The sequence below is a fragment of the Lasioglossum baleicum genome, unplaced genomic scaffold, assembly GCF_051020765.1.
Source record: "Lasioglossum baleicum unplaced genomic scaffold, iyLasBale1 scaffold1999, whole genome shotgun sequence".
NCBI lineage: Eukaryota > Metazoa > Arthropoda > Insecta > Hymenoptera > Halictidae > Lasioglossum > Lasioglossum baleicum.
The window spans coordinates 1-17,914 of NW_027471058.1; the positions used below are offsets into that span (position 1 = coordinate 1).

At 30.9% G+C, this 17,914-nt stretch overlaps 2 protein-coding genes across 2 annotated transcripts; one reads left to right on the forward strand and one right to left on the reverse strand.

The window, feature by feature from the left end:
• The first annotated feature begins 692 nt into the window (after positions 1–692).
• Positions 693–2,257, forward strand: LOC143221155 (anamorsin homolog). Its single transcript, XM_076446667.1, has 5 exons — positions 693–843; positions 988–1,295; positions 1,553–1,700; positions 1,962–2,074; positions 2,147–2,257. Exons 1-5 carry the CDS (start codon positions 693–695, stop codon positions 2,255–2,257), a joined length of 831 nt encoding a protein of 276 aa, XP_076302782.1.
• A 2,762-nt stretch (positions 2,258–5,019) lies between these two features.
• Positions 5,020–15,500, reverse strand: LOC143221154 (protein cueball-like). The gene is made up of 7 exons (XM_076446666.1): positions 15,419–15,500; positions 9,604–9,819; positions 8,106–8,295; positions 7,276–7,878; positions 6,864–7,178; positions 6,417–6,699; positions 5,020–5,124 (listed from the first exon to the last, which is right to left on the reverse strand). The coding sequence occupies exons 1-7, from the start codon at positions 15,498–15,500 to the stop codon at positions 5,020–5,022; spliced, it is 1,794 nt and encodes a 597-aa protein (XP_076302781.1).
• Positions 15,501–17,914: the final 2,414 nt, after the last annotated feature.

Below are 17,914 nucleotides of genomic sequence, written 5' to 3' on the forward strand. Positions count from 1 at the left end.
TATGAAATTGATACTTACGTGATTACTATATAATATATCACGATTGAGATATTCATCATTGATTTTTATAGATTTTATGATCAAATACTCGGTTACCTAAGCTGTTTGAATACAAGAGTCAGTACATCATCTTAGTTTAATAAACGAATATTCAATGTTTCATTAATACATCCTCTTTTTCGATTTTTAGGCGAATTTTATTCAATCCATTCAATTAACTGCCTCTTTGTCCATTTCATTTTCATCTTTAATGTTATTAATAATAAATTAGTTATTAAGAATTTTTAAATATACAAATAATACAAATTTTGAACATTATTATATGATCACCACAATGTTATTTTTATTATTCACTATTATTATATATACGTATGTTTAAAATAAAAAATATACGTACATTTGAATTAAGTTCCGAATTATATCAGAATTATAGATTGGGTTTCCATCTATTTTGTCTCGTTCAACTTATTATTACAATTTTCATGAAATTTACTTTTTGTACTGTATTTGAATAAATAAATTAGTTTATCAGTTTCATGAAAGATTGTGCTGTAATCGAAGGTATTGATTTTCTACAGAATTGCATATCTACCTTTATTTTTAAATCGTGCAATTAGTTACCTTTCACATTGGTTGGAAATTATAATTCATAACCTCATAGCAATTTTTGGTGTCTGTTGCATTTATAGAAAATGACGTTCCTCAAAGAAAATAACAATGTTTTAGTGATCTTAGATAACGAAATTTCATGTGATGATGTCACCAATTTTACCAGTGTAATTAAAAAACAGCTTAATGATGCAGAACGATTAACAATTGTATCTGTGAAGGAATTGAAAAAATGTATGTAAATCTGTATAAATTAGATATATAGGTATATGTATGTATGCTGTTTTAATTGTTTCTATTTTACTATTTTAACTGTTTCAATTTTACATAAGTAAAATATTTTATCATCATATATATTTGCTATGTTTTCCTTTGCAGGTATAAATTCTTCACATGATGTAATTATTCCTATTTTTAAACAATTGTGTCCAAATCTTAAAATACTTTTAGAAGAATGTTTACGAATTTTGAAACCTGAAGGTCTACTAATCATTTTTGAGTCACTGAAACAAGAAGAAAATGCACATTCTATTTGTAATGAAAGAGTGTCTAACTTAAAGTTAGCTGGTTTTAAAGTGAAAGTGCAAGAAAGTTTAGATACAAAACAGTTGAAAGATAACCTTCTTAGTATATACAATGATATGGATAATGTTTGTGAAACAGTAGCAGAAAAACCTTCTTTCGAAGTAAGCTATATGCTTTGATATTTTATCAATTTTCTATATAGTCTATAATTTGCATACTATAAGTTTTCCAGGAAAAATCAAATTTTTGTATTGTAAATTAATTAACATTATTTTTAGTTAGTATAGTGTAATAAATTCTGAAACATTGTCCTGGACAAAATTAAACATCATGAGAGATTATATAGTGCATAGTTATTGTCCTTAAAAGGTTTTAATAAAGTATAGATTTCATACTAAGATATTATTAATTTATATAGATTGGTTCTAGTGTACCACTTAATTTTGGACAAAAGGAATCCTCTAATGTATGGAAACTAGATAGCGTTCTTGATGAAGAATTAATTGATGAAGATGATCTTTTAGATGAAAATGATATTGTTAAGCCTATAACTGATAGTTTAAGGGGTAAGATAAAAATATAATTTGTAAATCAAAAACTTCAATTACAATTTTAGTGATAATATACATTTTAATGGTAAAGATAGTGATTTTATTATCTTTTAATCTTCAAACATATTTGAATTTTATTTAACATTGTATTTAATCTATTTTTTACTAACTTTACTACTTACTTTTAATATATTTTAATCTATTTAAAAACACTAAAAATTAAGAATTATTGAAGTAAAAAAGTGGAAAATACTAATTTTTATATTTTTGTTTTAGTGTGTAGCACAACAGGTAAACGAAAAGCTTGTAAAGATTGTACTTGTGGCTTAGCTGAAGAATTAAATGGACAAATTGTACCAGAAGGAACTGTAAAGTCATCATGTGGGAATGTATGTACTTTATACACTTCTTTTTTGTGTAAGGAAATTTAAATATAAAGTAACATGTTAACTCTTTTATAGTGCTATCTTGGTGATGCATTTCGTTGTGCTAGTTGTCCATATCTTGGTATGCCAGCTTTTAAACCTGGTGAAAAAGTCCTTTTATCAGAAAATCAGTTAAAAGCAGACTAATGAAATAATTTGTGAGTTATACATATATCTTATTTTCATGTTCATTTCTTGCATGTAATAAGTTTAATAATAATTTTTAATATAGTTAATTTATTGTTTTTCACCTATTTCTGTTTAACATAAAGGGGTTTTTATCTTATTTATCTTTACTATAACTGCAAAAATAGTATAGTGTATATAGTAAATCTTAACATGATGTAGCTAAAAAATTATGCAATAAAAATATAAAATATATGTACTAGTGCTTAATTATTTTTATTACATTTTTATTTGTATACAATAGCGATCAACATGTTAATCATAATAGAATGATACAAAATGAAGGTTTCTGTATTTATGAGTAATATCTATAAAATATATTTAATCATAAAAACAACAAAATAATTTAAGTACCACATGATTATAATACAAAACGATAAATGATATATCAACGAAATTGTTTTTTATTGTTAAAACAACAAGATACTTTTACTATATAATTACCAATATCGATCCTATTAAGTCAATTATATAATATTACTAATATTAAGTGAAAACAAAAATGATAAAAAATAAATTTTACGACTTAGAAAGTATCTACAAACAATTCACGAGGGAATGTAAGCCTTTCACTATAAATCCACTAACCCTTCTCTGGGAATGAGTGTTCGAGAAAGGACTACATTCCAAATATAATATTTTATGTATATGCATGACTTGTATCATTCTATTTGAACATATTTTGGAATTTTACAAATAATACAAATATTTCATATAAAATTGATTACTAAATTCTTCAAAAAATGATCGCGGCGTTTCGAAGGACGATGGTCTTTAAATTATAGTAGCATCGTGTACAGGAACAAAATTAATCATGTTCTTAATTTGCCTCTACGGCACCAGGAACATTATTCCGCAGCGTAAAAAATAGAAGTACATATCGCAAACAAAACATAATGAATGTTGCTTGAATTATGCATTCATATTTTATGAAATAATTAATCGTTTACACCATAGTAATAAATGGTATTTTGGGTCCATAACCAAGTTTATGTCCATAACAGTAAATAGCTGCGCTACGCCTTTGCACCGTAAAACCTACTGCCATGCTACAGTTAACCTTCTTGTTTTATCTACTTATTTAATATAACTTCATTTGGTGCTGAAAAGGCATATTATTACTATCATTTTTATCATACATATGAAATTCCATAAACTTATCTATAAATCATTAATGTTATGTTGAGATAATAACTTTTAGAAATTATACTATTATACTTAATGTTGATAATGTCACACAGAACTTTGGTATAAATTTAAAGTTTACACTGTAAAAAGTTAGCTACTTTTTCCAGTGAACAATTGTATAGCTTAAGTACAAAGACAGCTATAGAAAGTACAATTTGTTATATAGTTATTGGAAGCAATAAGATGGAAAATATAACATGACAGTTTCAAACAGATCTCTCCATTGCTTTATCATATTTCGTATAAATTACTTTCACTTAAATGTATAACTGTTTGTACTCTATTTCCAAAATCAAAAGATTGCATAGAATCTTTCAGTCTGTAAACGAATTTTAACACGTTTGTTGTACTTTCTATCAATATAAATGTCCACAATTTACATTAATGATTTTATTTATATTCGACATTGTAAATAATTAATTTATAAAAATGGATTATCATCTTCATTTCTTTAAAGAAACATATGCGCATACTTGCACAAATGTCGAAAACAGCGTTATACAATTTTTATACTAACAACTGTAATCATCCGAAAAAAACAAAATCATTCATACCTATCTCGAAGTGAAGACTAACTTTTTAAACCATTTGAATTACATTTTTATAATTTCTAAAATGTACAGAACAGTTGAAAAAGTCATTTGGTATTTAATATTGTTTTTCCTAAAATCTAGTATTCTCTTTTTGGTAAAACAATATATAAATACATAAAATTTTCTTCATAGACATTCTTCTTTGATTATGAATACATGTGAAAACAAACATAAGTGAATTAAGAAATGATTGATTCAATAATTTAATGCTTAGAAGTTATACTCACAATTAAAAATATTTGTTTTCTCATAAACATAATGCAATCCATTATAATAATTTTGTAATCTAAAATTTCCTTTAGTATTGTACTCAGTGATACATTGAGCAATTATTAAGCCTATTAATTAAGGCATGTTTCATGTACCCTTCAGTTGCACTCAGATTTAATGCATCGTGCTACATTTTTTTTAAACATATTTTGTTGCTATTGAAACAGCTTTAAAAAATGTATAGAAATGAACGAGGAATAAATGAGAGAACTAGGAAATATCAAACAGAGTATTATATATAATTTCTATAAATTTTATGTATATATATATATCTCTCTGTTATTTATATACCAAGACATTTAAAAAAATGCCATGAAACTTAAGATTTCCTGTTCTCTTATGAAAAATATATAATTGCCATATCTCTAAAAAAGATTGATAACCCTTTAACAACTAGATGAAATAATCTTTATATGAACACAGCCCTACGTATTATATGACGTAATAAAAATTAAGAGTCCTCGAGAAGACCTTTGGCTTTTTTTTTTTTGACTGTATCATCGTTACGGTATTGCCGTACATCTCGTAAGCATCGTTATTAAACATAACAATAATACTACAGCATTTTGCGTTATGTACAGACGTGCAGCTCCGCGAAGCTAAACTTTTCACGGATTTTCCGTTAAGTCCACAAAATCTTCGCCAATTGACACGTCGAAATATTAGTTTATGCTACCATGAATTTTCTTCCATATTATCGAGCAAAGAGTTCTTCTCCTCTTTCTTGGAACCATTTGTTCCCGGCGCCGAGGTACGTAATTTTGGTTCGAAACATGGCTGTAAAAGATAAAAATTTAAGTAACACGGTCTAGTTAATTTTACTTCGAAATTCTGACGATGCAACCATGATGAAAATGATAATCTCCAGTAAACTATATGAAATAAAATATTTGGTTCAAAAGGAAAAACGGATATAACTAATTTTTTAAATTACCGAATACAAGTGATTTTCTTTTTAGTTATTTTCAAAACGAATCAATTTTTTATTCAAGCATTCGTCTATATATGAATAAGTTATTCGTAATGGTTCATGTCCTTTGGCTAGCATATTTAAAAACAGTGCTACGGCCAAAATTTATCGCCATAATATTCGATATTAACAATATTTTGTGTACGTTTTGGAGACAGTTTAATGTCTATACATACATGTTATCAGATTATAAGAATATGGAAGATGGAATACGAAAATGGTGTTCTGATGGCAATATTTTAACAATGGCACTGTCTTTAACTATCCTACTAAATCACTCTGCATAATATACGTTACATTTATGAAAAATATAGATATTAATATTTAATACATTAATATTTTCATACTAAACTATTAACAGTTTTTTTTAGAACATTACTCTACAGAAAGGTTACTATTAATTCTGAATAACTGTTTTATATTCGAAATGTCTTTTATTTGTTCAAAATTTAAAGTTTTGGTAGTACAAGTTGTTTTAAACTCATAATTATTAAATTCTTGAAAGTTTACTTCATATTGCAGCACCTATGTACAATGAAATATCATATGCAGATCACAAATTTTTGAAATGAATCTTTTTTTGAGTACCCACGAATTTGATAAAATGCGTATGTGTCATATAACAATTTATATGAATTCATGCACAACAGCATATTAACCAGGACAGAAGCAAAAAAATATTACAATTAAATGGCCAACCTTTTTATTAAAGTAGCATTAAAGTTAGTAAAAAATAAATATGTAAATGTTTTTAATTATTTAAATATTAAATATCCCAAATATAATTAAGCTTCCTTAATAATAATTAAGTAACAAGCATTGTCAATTTAAAAAATTAGAGAGCAGCAATGTTACGATTTTTTGCTCTTATATTAAACTTCAATTCTTTTTTTACAGGGAAAGAGGAACAATCTACTTAATTGAGATTCACCTTTCACTTTGTATCTTCAAATCTTTAACTGTTTCTATTTCCCTGAATATATATATATATATCTGGCTGCAGTATATATCTTACATCTTTAATTCATTGCACGTGTCACAAGTTCATATCTAGCATGCACGCAAATACTTTTTATATTTTAGCTGGTAGTTCACTCACAGTTTCACAGATATTCATGTTGCAGCAGTTCTCTATGGTTATTTCACACTGACTATCTGGCAGCTGTGGCCGAGATGTAAGCGGTGTCACACCGCCTTTGCTGACAACGAAACGTTTTTTGATGCGTGGCCGCTTTCGAAATTTATTTACATAATAACTAAGTACAATTATCACGAGGATAAGTACAAGAACGAACACACCTAAAATTGGTAATAGTGTCCTGTATTCGTCGTTCTGTCTAATCGTGACTATTTGTGCAAATCTTTCATTTTCTTCAGCGCACCTATTAACAGAAAATAACAAGAATTTATTTTATGCACAATCGTAATGTTGAAACGTGTAAAAAGTAAAGCTTTAAAAACTTTCAGCTAAAGTTAAAACGGGTGAAAATCAGAATTTTTTTAAGTTCTTATAAAATTACGAAGTTAGGAATTAGGTGATATATACCTGCAGTTAGCGGTAGCAACGCTAGTAGGAACTGATTCAGTGTTTGCACAAAATACTTCACAAAGTACAGTAATATTGCTTAAAATTTCACAACGAGATCCTTCGAAATATTTACATTTACAAACTGGTTTCTCATTTTGGACGGAACACTGACCGTCATGCAAGCAATAATCTTTGCACAGGTCTGTTTCACATCTTGGTCCAATAAATGTGTCATTGCACTTACACGTGGGTAACCCGTTAGTGTCTATACTACAGCTGCCTCGGAAGCAATAATTATGACAAAGATCCGTCTCGCAATACGTTCCAGTGAATCTGAAATAATGAAATTTATATTTCATCTGTAAATTCTCCGAATCATCATTTTTAATATTAAATTATTTCCCTATCTCAAACATAGTTATACACTTACCCAAGTTTGCACTGGCAAGCGTCCTCCTGATCATCCACATAACCATCATTTAGGCAGTGCTTGGACGGTTCGGTGGTCAATTCCGATTCCTCCGTGCTAGTTGTCAAATTATTATACGGTTCTACCATTTTGGCGAACGCCAAGCTGGTTTTCTGTCTTACTTTCGCAGTTGCCGTGCAATCTACATTGCCGACATTATCACGTGTTACGATTCCAGCTGGATCGGTATCTTGACTCGAATGGTACGAGCGAAACATGATTGGTGTATTGTCAGACTTCTCGTTTTTCGGTATCATCCAAACAGCTTTGTGCACCGAATCGGACCAGTATATCGAGTCCCGATCTACTGCTAGATGAACTGGTTCGTGTCGTTTAGGGTGTATCAATAGTTCACGATCGGTACCATCGAGATTGCTACGCTCGATCTTCATTCGTATACCTTCGACATCGTCGATCCAATAAAGCTTTTCGTTGACATGATCTATAGTCACAGCCAGCGGTTCATATAAATTGTCTTTGATCACTGTCATTCGATTACTTCCGTCTAGATTCGATCGCTCGATACTTGGATTTGTATCATTACTGTTTACCCAGTATATGCGACTGGAAACAATGTACAATTATCAGACACTCGCGTTTTTTTTTTTTTTAAAGTCGCGTATATTTTCTTCTCTTTTTTTTTGCTCTTTTTAAATCTCGTTACTCGTCTCAAGAAGATATATTTTTTTTTTGTTTTACTCGACGCGAATTTCTAAATGGAACTAGGTCGGTTGAGATTGCCCATCGTGAATGGCCATGACAACGTTCTACGTAGGACATAAATGGCACACCTGTTACATGTGTCCAGAGCTATACCGCGTGGACTCAGATTCGTCAAATTGTGAAGCAGCATTGGTTTCTCTGGTGGCCCATCTAGTGGTACGTGCATCTTCATAATCACCCTTTCCAAAGCGTCACTCCAGAACAGGGTTCGCGTCTTTATGTCGAAGGCAAGTCCTACGATGTAACTCCTGCTTTTCTCTGGAAAGAATAAAGTACCATTTATAAACAAATAATTTCTTCCAAAAAATTTACTTAATAATAGTGCTAAATTTATTATTTTTCTATTCCCATTTCAGTATCATTTCGTAATCATTTCGTTAAATATTTACTTAATTTCTTTCCTTTTCGTCATTTTTTATCTTTCAATCATATACATTCTATCCCTTTATTTTTTTAGTAATTGAAACGTTCAAAGACTTTGGTTACATAAATTTTATATTTAAGAGTAAGTTATACGAAATTGAAAAATATATTATCATTTTCAATAATATGTAACTTCTTAAAATAGGTTCGGTTTTATTTATTATAATTTTCGTTTGATCTTTTATCATCCATGAAATCTTATCGATGGCATCATCGACGTGTTCAACAGATAGAAGGGGATTTCCCTCGGTTTTTATGCGAAATGGTAAATTTTTACATTTTAGGATGATCCTTTAAGAACGTTTGTAAGAAATCGAGGGGTGAAAACTTCAATGGTATCGCTGTTGTTTCCAAGTGCTTTACAGATGCGTATCTTTGGAGAAAATGTAGCATTAATTTGGAAAAACAGTTCGATTCGATCTTTGCAATACCATTAACTTCTAAGTGAACAACAAAAAGAAAGGGTTAAAATATTAAAATTTTCACAGCGTATAGCAATGTTATTTCTTCATACATGGATAAATTTTATTTAATCATTTATTATATTATAAATAACGATTGTAGACAAAAGGTCTGAAATACAGATTATAATAATCGTGAAACATATAGAAAGAATTATTAACATAATAAATTTCTAATATCAGAATCTCGTATACTATTGAAGATAATCTGCATTGTCTACAAACGAGTTGGAATAGCAGATAATTAGATCAATAGTCAGAACCAACGAAAAATATTTTTTCTCTTATCTTATCAGGTCAAAGGTCTTTATTAAATTTCTATTCTAGAAAAAAATTTCTTAATTTTATTTCTCGACGCACAATACGTTCTTTAGATTTTATTATCTAAGTTTTATAAATATGTTCTAAGATATTTGAATTATTCGTTATTTGTTCAAATGGTGAATACTGAGAGTAAAATAGTAGCTTAAAAAAATTAATCATACTAAATATATTCCATACAAAATGCATAATTCTAATTAAATAGTTTCTCATTAAATACCATGTAATTCGTGTTACAATCATATTAATACGATATGTTAGCTAATATATTACACGAATAAAATTATAAATATAAATATAATTATATTGAATTTTCAATAAGTGAAAAATTGTAATAATTATTTCAATGTAATGTACTTACTTTTAAGAAGCGGTTTCACAGTAAAATTCTTATCCCTCAGGTCGTTACTGAATATGGATATGTTATTGTTACCCACATCACTGAAATACATTGTTCGAGTAATATCATCATAAGTGACTCCCCAAAGGGTGGCAGCTTCCGCCAACTTTGCCTGGCCAGTTAGTGTCTTATTTGTCGAGAAAAATTCAACTTCACGCCCTATCACTACTGCCAAATCTGCAAGAATAAAAATCAAAATATTTCAATGGAAAATTCACTTTACCAAAATCACTGCGTTTATTCGAACAAATTGTCAGCTACTTGTGTCATTATATCGGATTTAAATGAAACAGTATTAAGTAATATTATTAATTATTCTTAAATTATTACATCGATATATCATTGTATTAATATATATATGTCAGATTTTAACGCTCCTGTATTTAAGTAGTTAAGTAATGACTTAAGCGCTTTAAAACGTATCTGAAACACGATAGGAGAGATTTTTAATACTTAAAACGTATTAGTAAGCAATATTTGATATCAAAGATAGCGAAGTACAGTTCCAAGAATGATAGTTCAGCATTACAACGTTCTGTTATTTAAAAAAATAAAAAAGAAAAAGAATTTTACACAATTTTGTAACATTCTGTATTCGGTTTGTAATGTTTTAATAAATTAGTAAAAAAAAAAAAATTAAAACCGTTTCATTTAACTTTTATTTTTTAATTATTATACCTATGATTTCGAAATAAGGTGTAATTTAAATAAAAAATCGTATTATTGCTTAAATTCACAGTAGTTCAAGTGAATTTAAATATAAAGCTACGATTGTTATTGTTGGAGCGTTGATCTCAGCATTTTTGCTAATACTATGGCACCTACGATAGCATTATCGTTATCTTTTAGTTGTTTACAAGGGTGCAATTATACGTATCATAATAATTTATGATATGTCATGAATTATCGAAGAGGGAAATTATTGGGAAAAAGAAAGAAAAAATAGGGAAAAGTAAAAAAAAAATAATTTCGGACAGTTTACATTATAAAGTTGTATTATGCAATGGACTTTGGAGTGGACCTGGAATTGTAATCAAGAAACGAATGATTGTCAATAGTGAAGAGCATATCTGCTCTCTAAAGTTAATAATTTTTCCCACTTGATAGTGATAAGTGTTAAAATGCAGTTACTCAAGCGATATACGCTTATAAAACATATATATATACATATATGCAATAGTATGTTTATTTAAAAATATGTTTGGACTTCAAACGATATCATCTTAATTGACAAATGATTGACTTAATTGACCAGTGCTAAATAATATTTGAACATACAGAATGAAAAATTAATTTCTACAAACGTTACGAACACTTTGGAAAACACATAAGTTTATTGCGATAATTTTTAATATAACAATTATAATTTGCAATTTTATTTCTATATTCCAATCTTATTTCGTAAGAAATTCGAGCAATTTTTATTCCACCAGATAAGTTTAAAAAGCAAAGAGGTATAAGGGACATTTAATACCGAAATAACTTGAGATACTATGAATAACTTCACATTCAGATATTGCTCGCTTTAATGCGTGATTCACGTGTATTCTTTTAATACAAAAAAAAAAGAAACACATACAAGAAAAATATTGGAATCATTCAAACTCGTTGCTCGATATCTGAAACGATTTGGTTATCTTGAGCAACTTTACGAAATTTAAATTACTCTTTTTAATAAACGACCTGAAAAAAAGGAATTTTAAAATAAGTATAAAAAATAAAATATAATCAAAATAAAGAAGTATGAAAAAGTATCAGTATACCAAGTTATGAACACTTTGAATACTTTTGATACTTCGAGTAATTAGATATTCGGATAATCCGTTTTAAATGTACAAATATCGAATTTTCCTTCAACTTGCTGGAAGAAAACACGAATGTATTCGTATAATTAAGTTTATTATTTCCGAATACAACCGAGTAGCAATCGTCTGGATTTTATAGGCCGGAGATAGGGTCCGTGGACTCATTCTTCGCGCATTTGCAGTAAGATATCACTTAATTAAGGCTGATTAACCCTCACTCCTTCGATCACGTTCATTTCGCTGGATATGTTATAAATATAACAATTATTTCTATAATTAAAAATTAACATTACGGCGAGCTAATAAAGAAAATGCAAAAGGGAAAAGAGAAAAACCAGCGAGATTTCGAAATCAATTATTAAGATACTCACAATTGAGACTTAGCGCATTAAAAATTTATAAATATGCGTTGATTAAGTAATCTGCCGTTTATGCTATCTTGGATTTCTTCGCTTTATTTCGATATACTTTCATTTTCATTCGGACGAATATTAGTAACCGAAGCTTTGCGAAGGAAAGAAAATAAATAAAAAAACAATAATAAAGAAAGGAACATTCGTATCGTATCAATTGATTTACTGTATTAAAAATATCAAAGATCAAAACGTACATTTCAAACGTGTCGTTTTGTACATAAACTTCCATCATTTAATATTATTATCGGGAATATCTTTTCAACAATTTTTATTCAGATAAATCTCTCCCGCTTCGTATTCTTTTTGCTACGTCGCTTCTAAATGGAAATTACCCGGGAAGAAATCACAAATTACACATTTACATACAGCGTGGCACTATATTTGTTATAAAATGATCAATTTATGATAATTTATGAATTTTAAATCAAGAAAAACAGAAAAAAAGATGAAACTTGTAAATGGACATTCCTATATAAAGAGTTAAGAATTGTGTTAATTAATAAGAAAAATGTATGTGTCTATCTTTATTGCAAATATATCCTATAAACGTATGTTCATACATATTCATATACTTGATTATATTGCAGTTGTGAATTAACCTATAAATTGGCGGCACCGATTGATGCACCATGTTTCCAGGGCTGTATATGACACGTTATTACAGGGTATATCAATTTTATTATACTTTGATAAATTATTTCCTTGTACGTTAGAAGCAGAAATACCTTGTTCATTTTTTAAAACCGCTCTTACAAGTTGTTTATAAGGAAAAACGAAAGAGAAAGTGTCATAATGGTGAAAGAGATTTATAATTTTCACTTTTCCGTGTACGCGTTGAATATTTTATTTTATATTCGCACGTTTACACGTGTACTTTAATCCTATAACCGTTTCAGATTGCTTGCAGTGGGTATAGGCGAATTCAATCTGCACGTGTGCTAAAACGCATACGTTCTGCGACGCTGCGCGCGCAGCCGTTCGAGATTTAAAAATTGCGCGCTACGAATTTGATGCACAAACTTTGAAATTATATTTCTAAATGGAATTAGACATAATTCCGACGCAAATTGTGCGAATATTACGAATGATTATCGATGATATAAATAAACAATTTTTATCGAAAGTATATTATTTAAATAATTCAAATTATTGTTGCAACCAAATCTAACGTATAACTAATATAAATATATTACTATACTATATGTAAATTAGTATAATTGATAATTATATTATAATTATTATATATATAATATAATTAATATTTATACTATATATAAATATATTACTATAATAAATATAACTAATTAATATAAATATAACTCAAAGCAAAGAAATAACGAATTTATTATTGTACGTAATAACGTGAAGTTTCATCGACAAAAAGATAATCTTATTTTAGTATTTCTGTTTGAGATAATTCTTAATTTAGAGAGAGCGAAAAGTGAAAAATCGGTTGCATTTATGCAAGATGTGTTACTTAAATGGTAAATAAGAAAATCATGCGACATATTATCCGGGAAATACGGTGACAGATTAAATGTTATCTGAAAGGCTGATGTCGATAAATCGGATCGAATGTCGAAGATCATAAAATTTTTTTCTCACTCCCAACTGACCTGACCAGGAGAGGAAATAGAAATGCGCAATGCCTTCGAATCATGAAACTAGCTGTTGACATTTTCGCAATGTATATGCGCGCGCGTGCGTATTAGCATATTAAACAACTTACGCGCTCATTGAAATCATAGTTTCGTTGACGGAATCATGTACGCACGAGTAGTGATTTTGTTTATGCAAGAATCGATAATAAGCGGAAAAGTTATGTGCTCTTGGCACATATTTGTCCCCATTCATGTCATTAAATAATATCCACGATACTTTTACTAACGCTAAAACATATTTTCTCTCAGATTTCCTAGAGAAATATTAAGAGTGTAAAAACATTAATTGTAAATTTATAAAGCCTTGTTCTACACGCGAGCTTGATATATTTATAATAACGATAATCGTTAACATTAACAGTATTCGATGTTAATTTTAATATCACGATGATTAATGTAATTAATTATTAATACTACAAATAATCACAGATCGTTAATCATTTTTTCTTATCTACATAATTAACTTCGTTTTAAGTGATAATTTTAAAATCGTTTTTATTCAATTGCATTTTGCAGTAAGGAGATATATTAAAACATTTGCATAATAGAATCGGAAGGGAGAAAAAAATGAACGAAGAAAGTGAAAAATGATATGCAAAGCTGAGTCATCTTCCGCTATTATTATTCCCGGTTTCAAATTTTTCTGGCAAATGTCACGAGTCTTACATTTCGCTGTCCCGTATAATTCGTGCGTCTTGTATTTCCCGCCTTGCGATCGCAACATAAGACACAGCTACTCGGTTACATCGGGCTCTGGAAATGCTCTGGTCATGCTTATTTGTAACAAACACGTTTGGGTTAAACTCATTAACGAGATGAAAATACGCCGCATAAAACCCGCGCGAGTTCGTCATTCGGCTAACTCGTTGCAATGAGTTTTTTCCCTACATCTAGAATAACCCGAAAATTAATCCGCGAATCTTTCAAATTAAATTAACCTATTACGCTATACCATTTACGCATTTTACATAATCGTATACGTATACGGACGTATCGATATACAGATAGAGGCCGATCCTACGTATCGTAAACGTTCAGCGTGATTATAGAATTAAACAAACCCATTAATCTTATCAGTTCGACGCGTTACGTAATCCACATTTCACACTTCATCGCGTACGCATAATTAAACGTTCGGTATCGAGTCTAGTAGTAGTATGCACGCCGAGGCAGTTTTACTAAACGCGTTTGCGATGAACGTGCCAATAGAACGAGAATTCGACGATCATCTACCAGGGACAAAAAAAAAGAAAAAAAAAAAATTCGTTCATACGCGCGAGCGCTATCTATTTTTGAACTCCCATGCCACATGGGTTTCTACTGACCGTTCGTCGAAACTCGCAATGGAAATAGGTGAAAAGACTGGCAATCGTGCATCTGCTTAATATATGTATGATTTAAAATTTCGCCGGTAGGCGACAGTTCCTGGTCGTATTACCGAGCTATGGTAAACCGATATGAACCTTTTTCATTTCGCCGATTCGTTAAGGTTTTCGCTAAAACCGCTGTTCGCTTGTTACACATCGATCTCGTGTGCGTGTCGCATATACATGGAACGCAAACAGCACTGCTTGACATTCATTACGTAAACAGGTATAAGGACAAGTACCGTTTCGCCTGATTTCCTTGTCGATACGAATCGTAAGAGTGTTGCGAAGCGTTTCGAGACAAATCAAAGGTCGGTTTCATTCACGTTTGGCCCGTGTTTCGACTTTCTGCATGGTAAAACAGTCTGCGAGAAGTGGCGTACGTGACCACCGAGACCGCGTGAATGGAGACAGCGTTCGCGCGACCCGCAACGCGCTGGCATTTATACCGTGTGTACAGCGTTAAATCGCTGTTATTACGATTTTTCGTCACATAAAACAGCTCACCAGATGATCACTCTACTTACCCCAAGATCTGGCGTGCGTGTTAATTGCGAAAATTCCCAGTACTATCGTTAATATAAGGGCGAAGTTTTTACGGGATGTCATGGTGTGCGTTCATTTATCAGCCGCCGGATTAGCTTGGAAATATTCTTAAGACACGTTGGATGCTTGTAAATAACGTAGAGACACACTGCAGGCTTAATTTCTTTCTGTCTTCTTTCACTGATGCAAGCGACGAACGACACAGCACATCCTTACTCTACGGCGGCTCTGCGCAAACTAAGAACTCGTGACTTCGATGTGAAGGTAAAAACGAGGAGACCAATGGCGTAGCATCTTGCTTTTTCTTTCGGACCGGGTTCTCGAATGTCATTAAAAATGCTGCCGCTTTAATTCGTCTAACCCATCGACGGCGAGGATGGATATATTTATTCAGCTGCTGTCTTTAATCGAGTTCTTTTTTTTTAATAATTTTATAACTTCGTTTATAAATACATTATCTGATGTAACGGACAGGTTGTTCAATTGTAAAGTCAGACGTATATATCATATTTATCGCACACTATAAAATATTGCATTTAAAATCGTTTAACCTTCAACATGGGGAAGATAAATCATAGTAAGAAACTTCCAATAGCATTAAGATTGTAAAGTCCATAAAATTCCGTATTCGCGCCAGGAAACAATAGTAAATATTAACAAGGTTTGGATATCAGATTGTTTTATTAGAGTTGTATTAAATCGAATCATTTTTTTAGATAATTTGACATGATATTTTATATTATTTTATAAGCGTTACAATTAATTGTAATTTAAAATTATTTTAATAATAAACAGTGTCACATAAACATTTAATAAGTTTTAATATAATTTTAAGACACATTTTTAGTATAGGTTTTTAATTAAATCGATATTCGATTATTTGTACATATGGTTCGTTAAAAAATAGTAATAATATTTTATTGCATTTGCATTTTTCTCGTATTTCGTAGGAAATTAATTTAAGAAACTACACTCGTCCTTTCAGGAAGAAATTCATTTCTACCGCGCAAATTTACAGTGCCATCTGTTGACGTTGAGGTATAACTATATCTCTATATAATTCGAACTTCACATCCCTATCTGTTTTGTCCTTTGTTTATGATCCACCACCACTTTCGCCGGGATATTCATTGTTAATGTATTAAAATCAAATGATAATAAATTTAATAATTTCAATACAGCGTTCGTCACTAAAATTAAAATGCAAATTTATTTAATGTTCCTTTTGAATACTGATCATACTTAGTATGTCACATACATCGATTAAACTTGAAATTATTACTCCTTGTAATGAATAAACAATATTTTATTATTCGGTATATATCTTTACCAATAATAAACTACGTGAAATATAAAATCTAATTACATACACATTTTATAATACACTTCGATTAAATGATCCACTTTTATACACTCGGATTATCCATGATATAAATGATTATCAATGATACAAACATTCGAAATGCAATATTTATAAAATAGAACAGCCAGGAATATAATCAGCATTTATTGAACCATTGGAAAAAAATGTTATGCATTATTACGCAATGACATCGTAATTTCCAATTCTTAGACGTTCTGTAAGAGCGAAGAACAACCATAAACGGAGAGGTAACACTAACGCCACGACGGGTAATCGCGCCACCCTGCTGGAGGTTGCGTCGAAAAATAAAAGTAGCTTGCTTATCGATATTACGCCTCGGTCGATATCTCAGCCGCGAAAGAAAATTATCGAATCACGTAGAACTATATAATTCGTTAGAAACGAGATCAGTGCAGGACGTACTTTCGTCTCTGTTCGTTGAAAACACTAGGAGAGGAATAGGAAAATCCAGAGCTGGCGGAAAAGCGCGCGCAAAGCGGGAAATGTTCTCTGTGGCCCCGAAGCGACGACGCCACGTACTAGATGGTATATTATTGATCAATAAGAGAGGCTAACATGGGTGACCTGTGCCGGCAGAGGCAGCTGTTACTTCCTCCGTATTTTTACGTGACGCGCGTGTACCGCGAGAAACCGATCTTTGAACAGTGTTCGCACGATCTTGGTGTCCTTTTTGTTGTATGCGACAAAGTGCGAGCGTGTTGCGGAAGAAGAAGTACCGACCGTACGTGAAACGCGCCAGCCTCATACTCCCGTGGAAATACACGAATCGAGGGAGACAGAGGGAGTAACGGAAGAGTAACGGCCAGCCAGGATAGCTAAAGAGGCACGAGATAGGCCGCGGGGGAAAAAGGGAACGGGAGTGGGAGTGAGAGAGAGAGAGAGAGAAAGAGCAAGCGAGTGGGAGAGTAACGGAAAGAAAGCGACAGAGAGGAATCGTAGAAACAGAGGGAGAAAGAGACGTGTGAGCGACATGTGTCTGTGTTGAGAATTCTATCCACGATAGTACGGCGGCCGAGGGTGCGCCGAGAGAGAAGATCGGTAGCATTCTCCTCTCCTATATCCGATACTTTCCGTCGCCTACACGGGACTATCG

Bases quoted from the DNA above. Each gene is read 5' to 3' on its own strand.
- LOC143221155 (XM_076446667.1), top strand. From the start codon at position 693: ATGACGTTCCTCAAAGAAAATAACAATGTTTTAGTGATCTTAGATAAC. The intron at 1,701-1,961 runs GTAAGATAAAAA...TTTTTGTTTTAG, and splicing joins TATAACTGATAGTTTAAGGG to TGTGTAGCACAACAGGTAAA. The intron at 2,075-2,146 runs GTATGTACTTTA...ACTCTTTTATAG, and splicing joins TAAAGTCATCATGTGGGAAT to TGCTATCTTGGTGATGCATT.
- LOC143221154 (XM_076446666.1), bottom strand. From the start codon at position 15,500: ATGACATCCCGTAAAAACTTCGCCCTTATATTAACGATAGTACTGGGA. The intron at 7,179-7,275 runs GTAAGTGTATAA...TCATTATTTCAG, and splicing joins GCTTGCCAGTGCAAACTTGG to ATTCACTGGAACGTATTGCG. The intron at 5,125-6,416 runs GTGAGTGAACTA...TATCTTTTACAG, and splicing joins ACATGAATATCTGTGAAACT to CCATGTTTCGAACCAAAATT.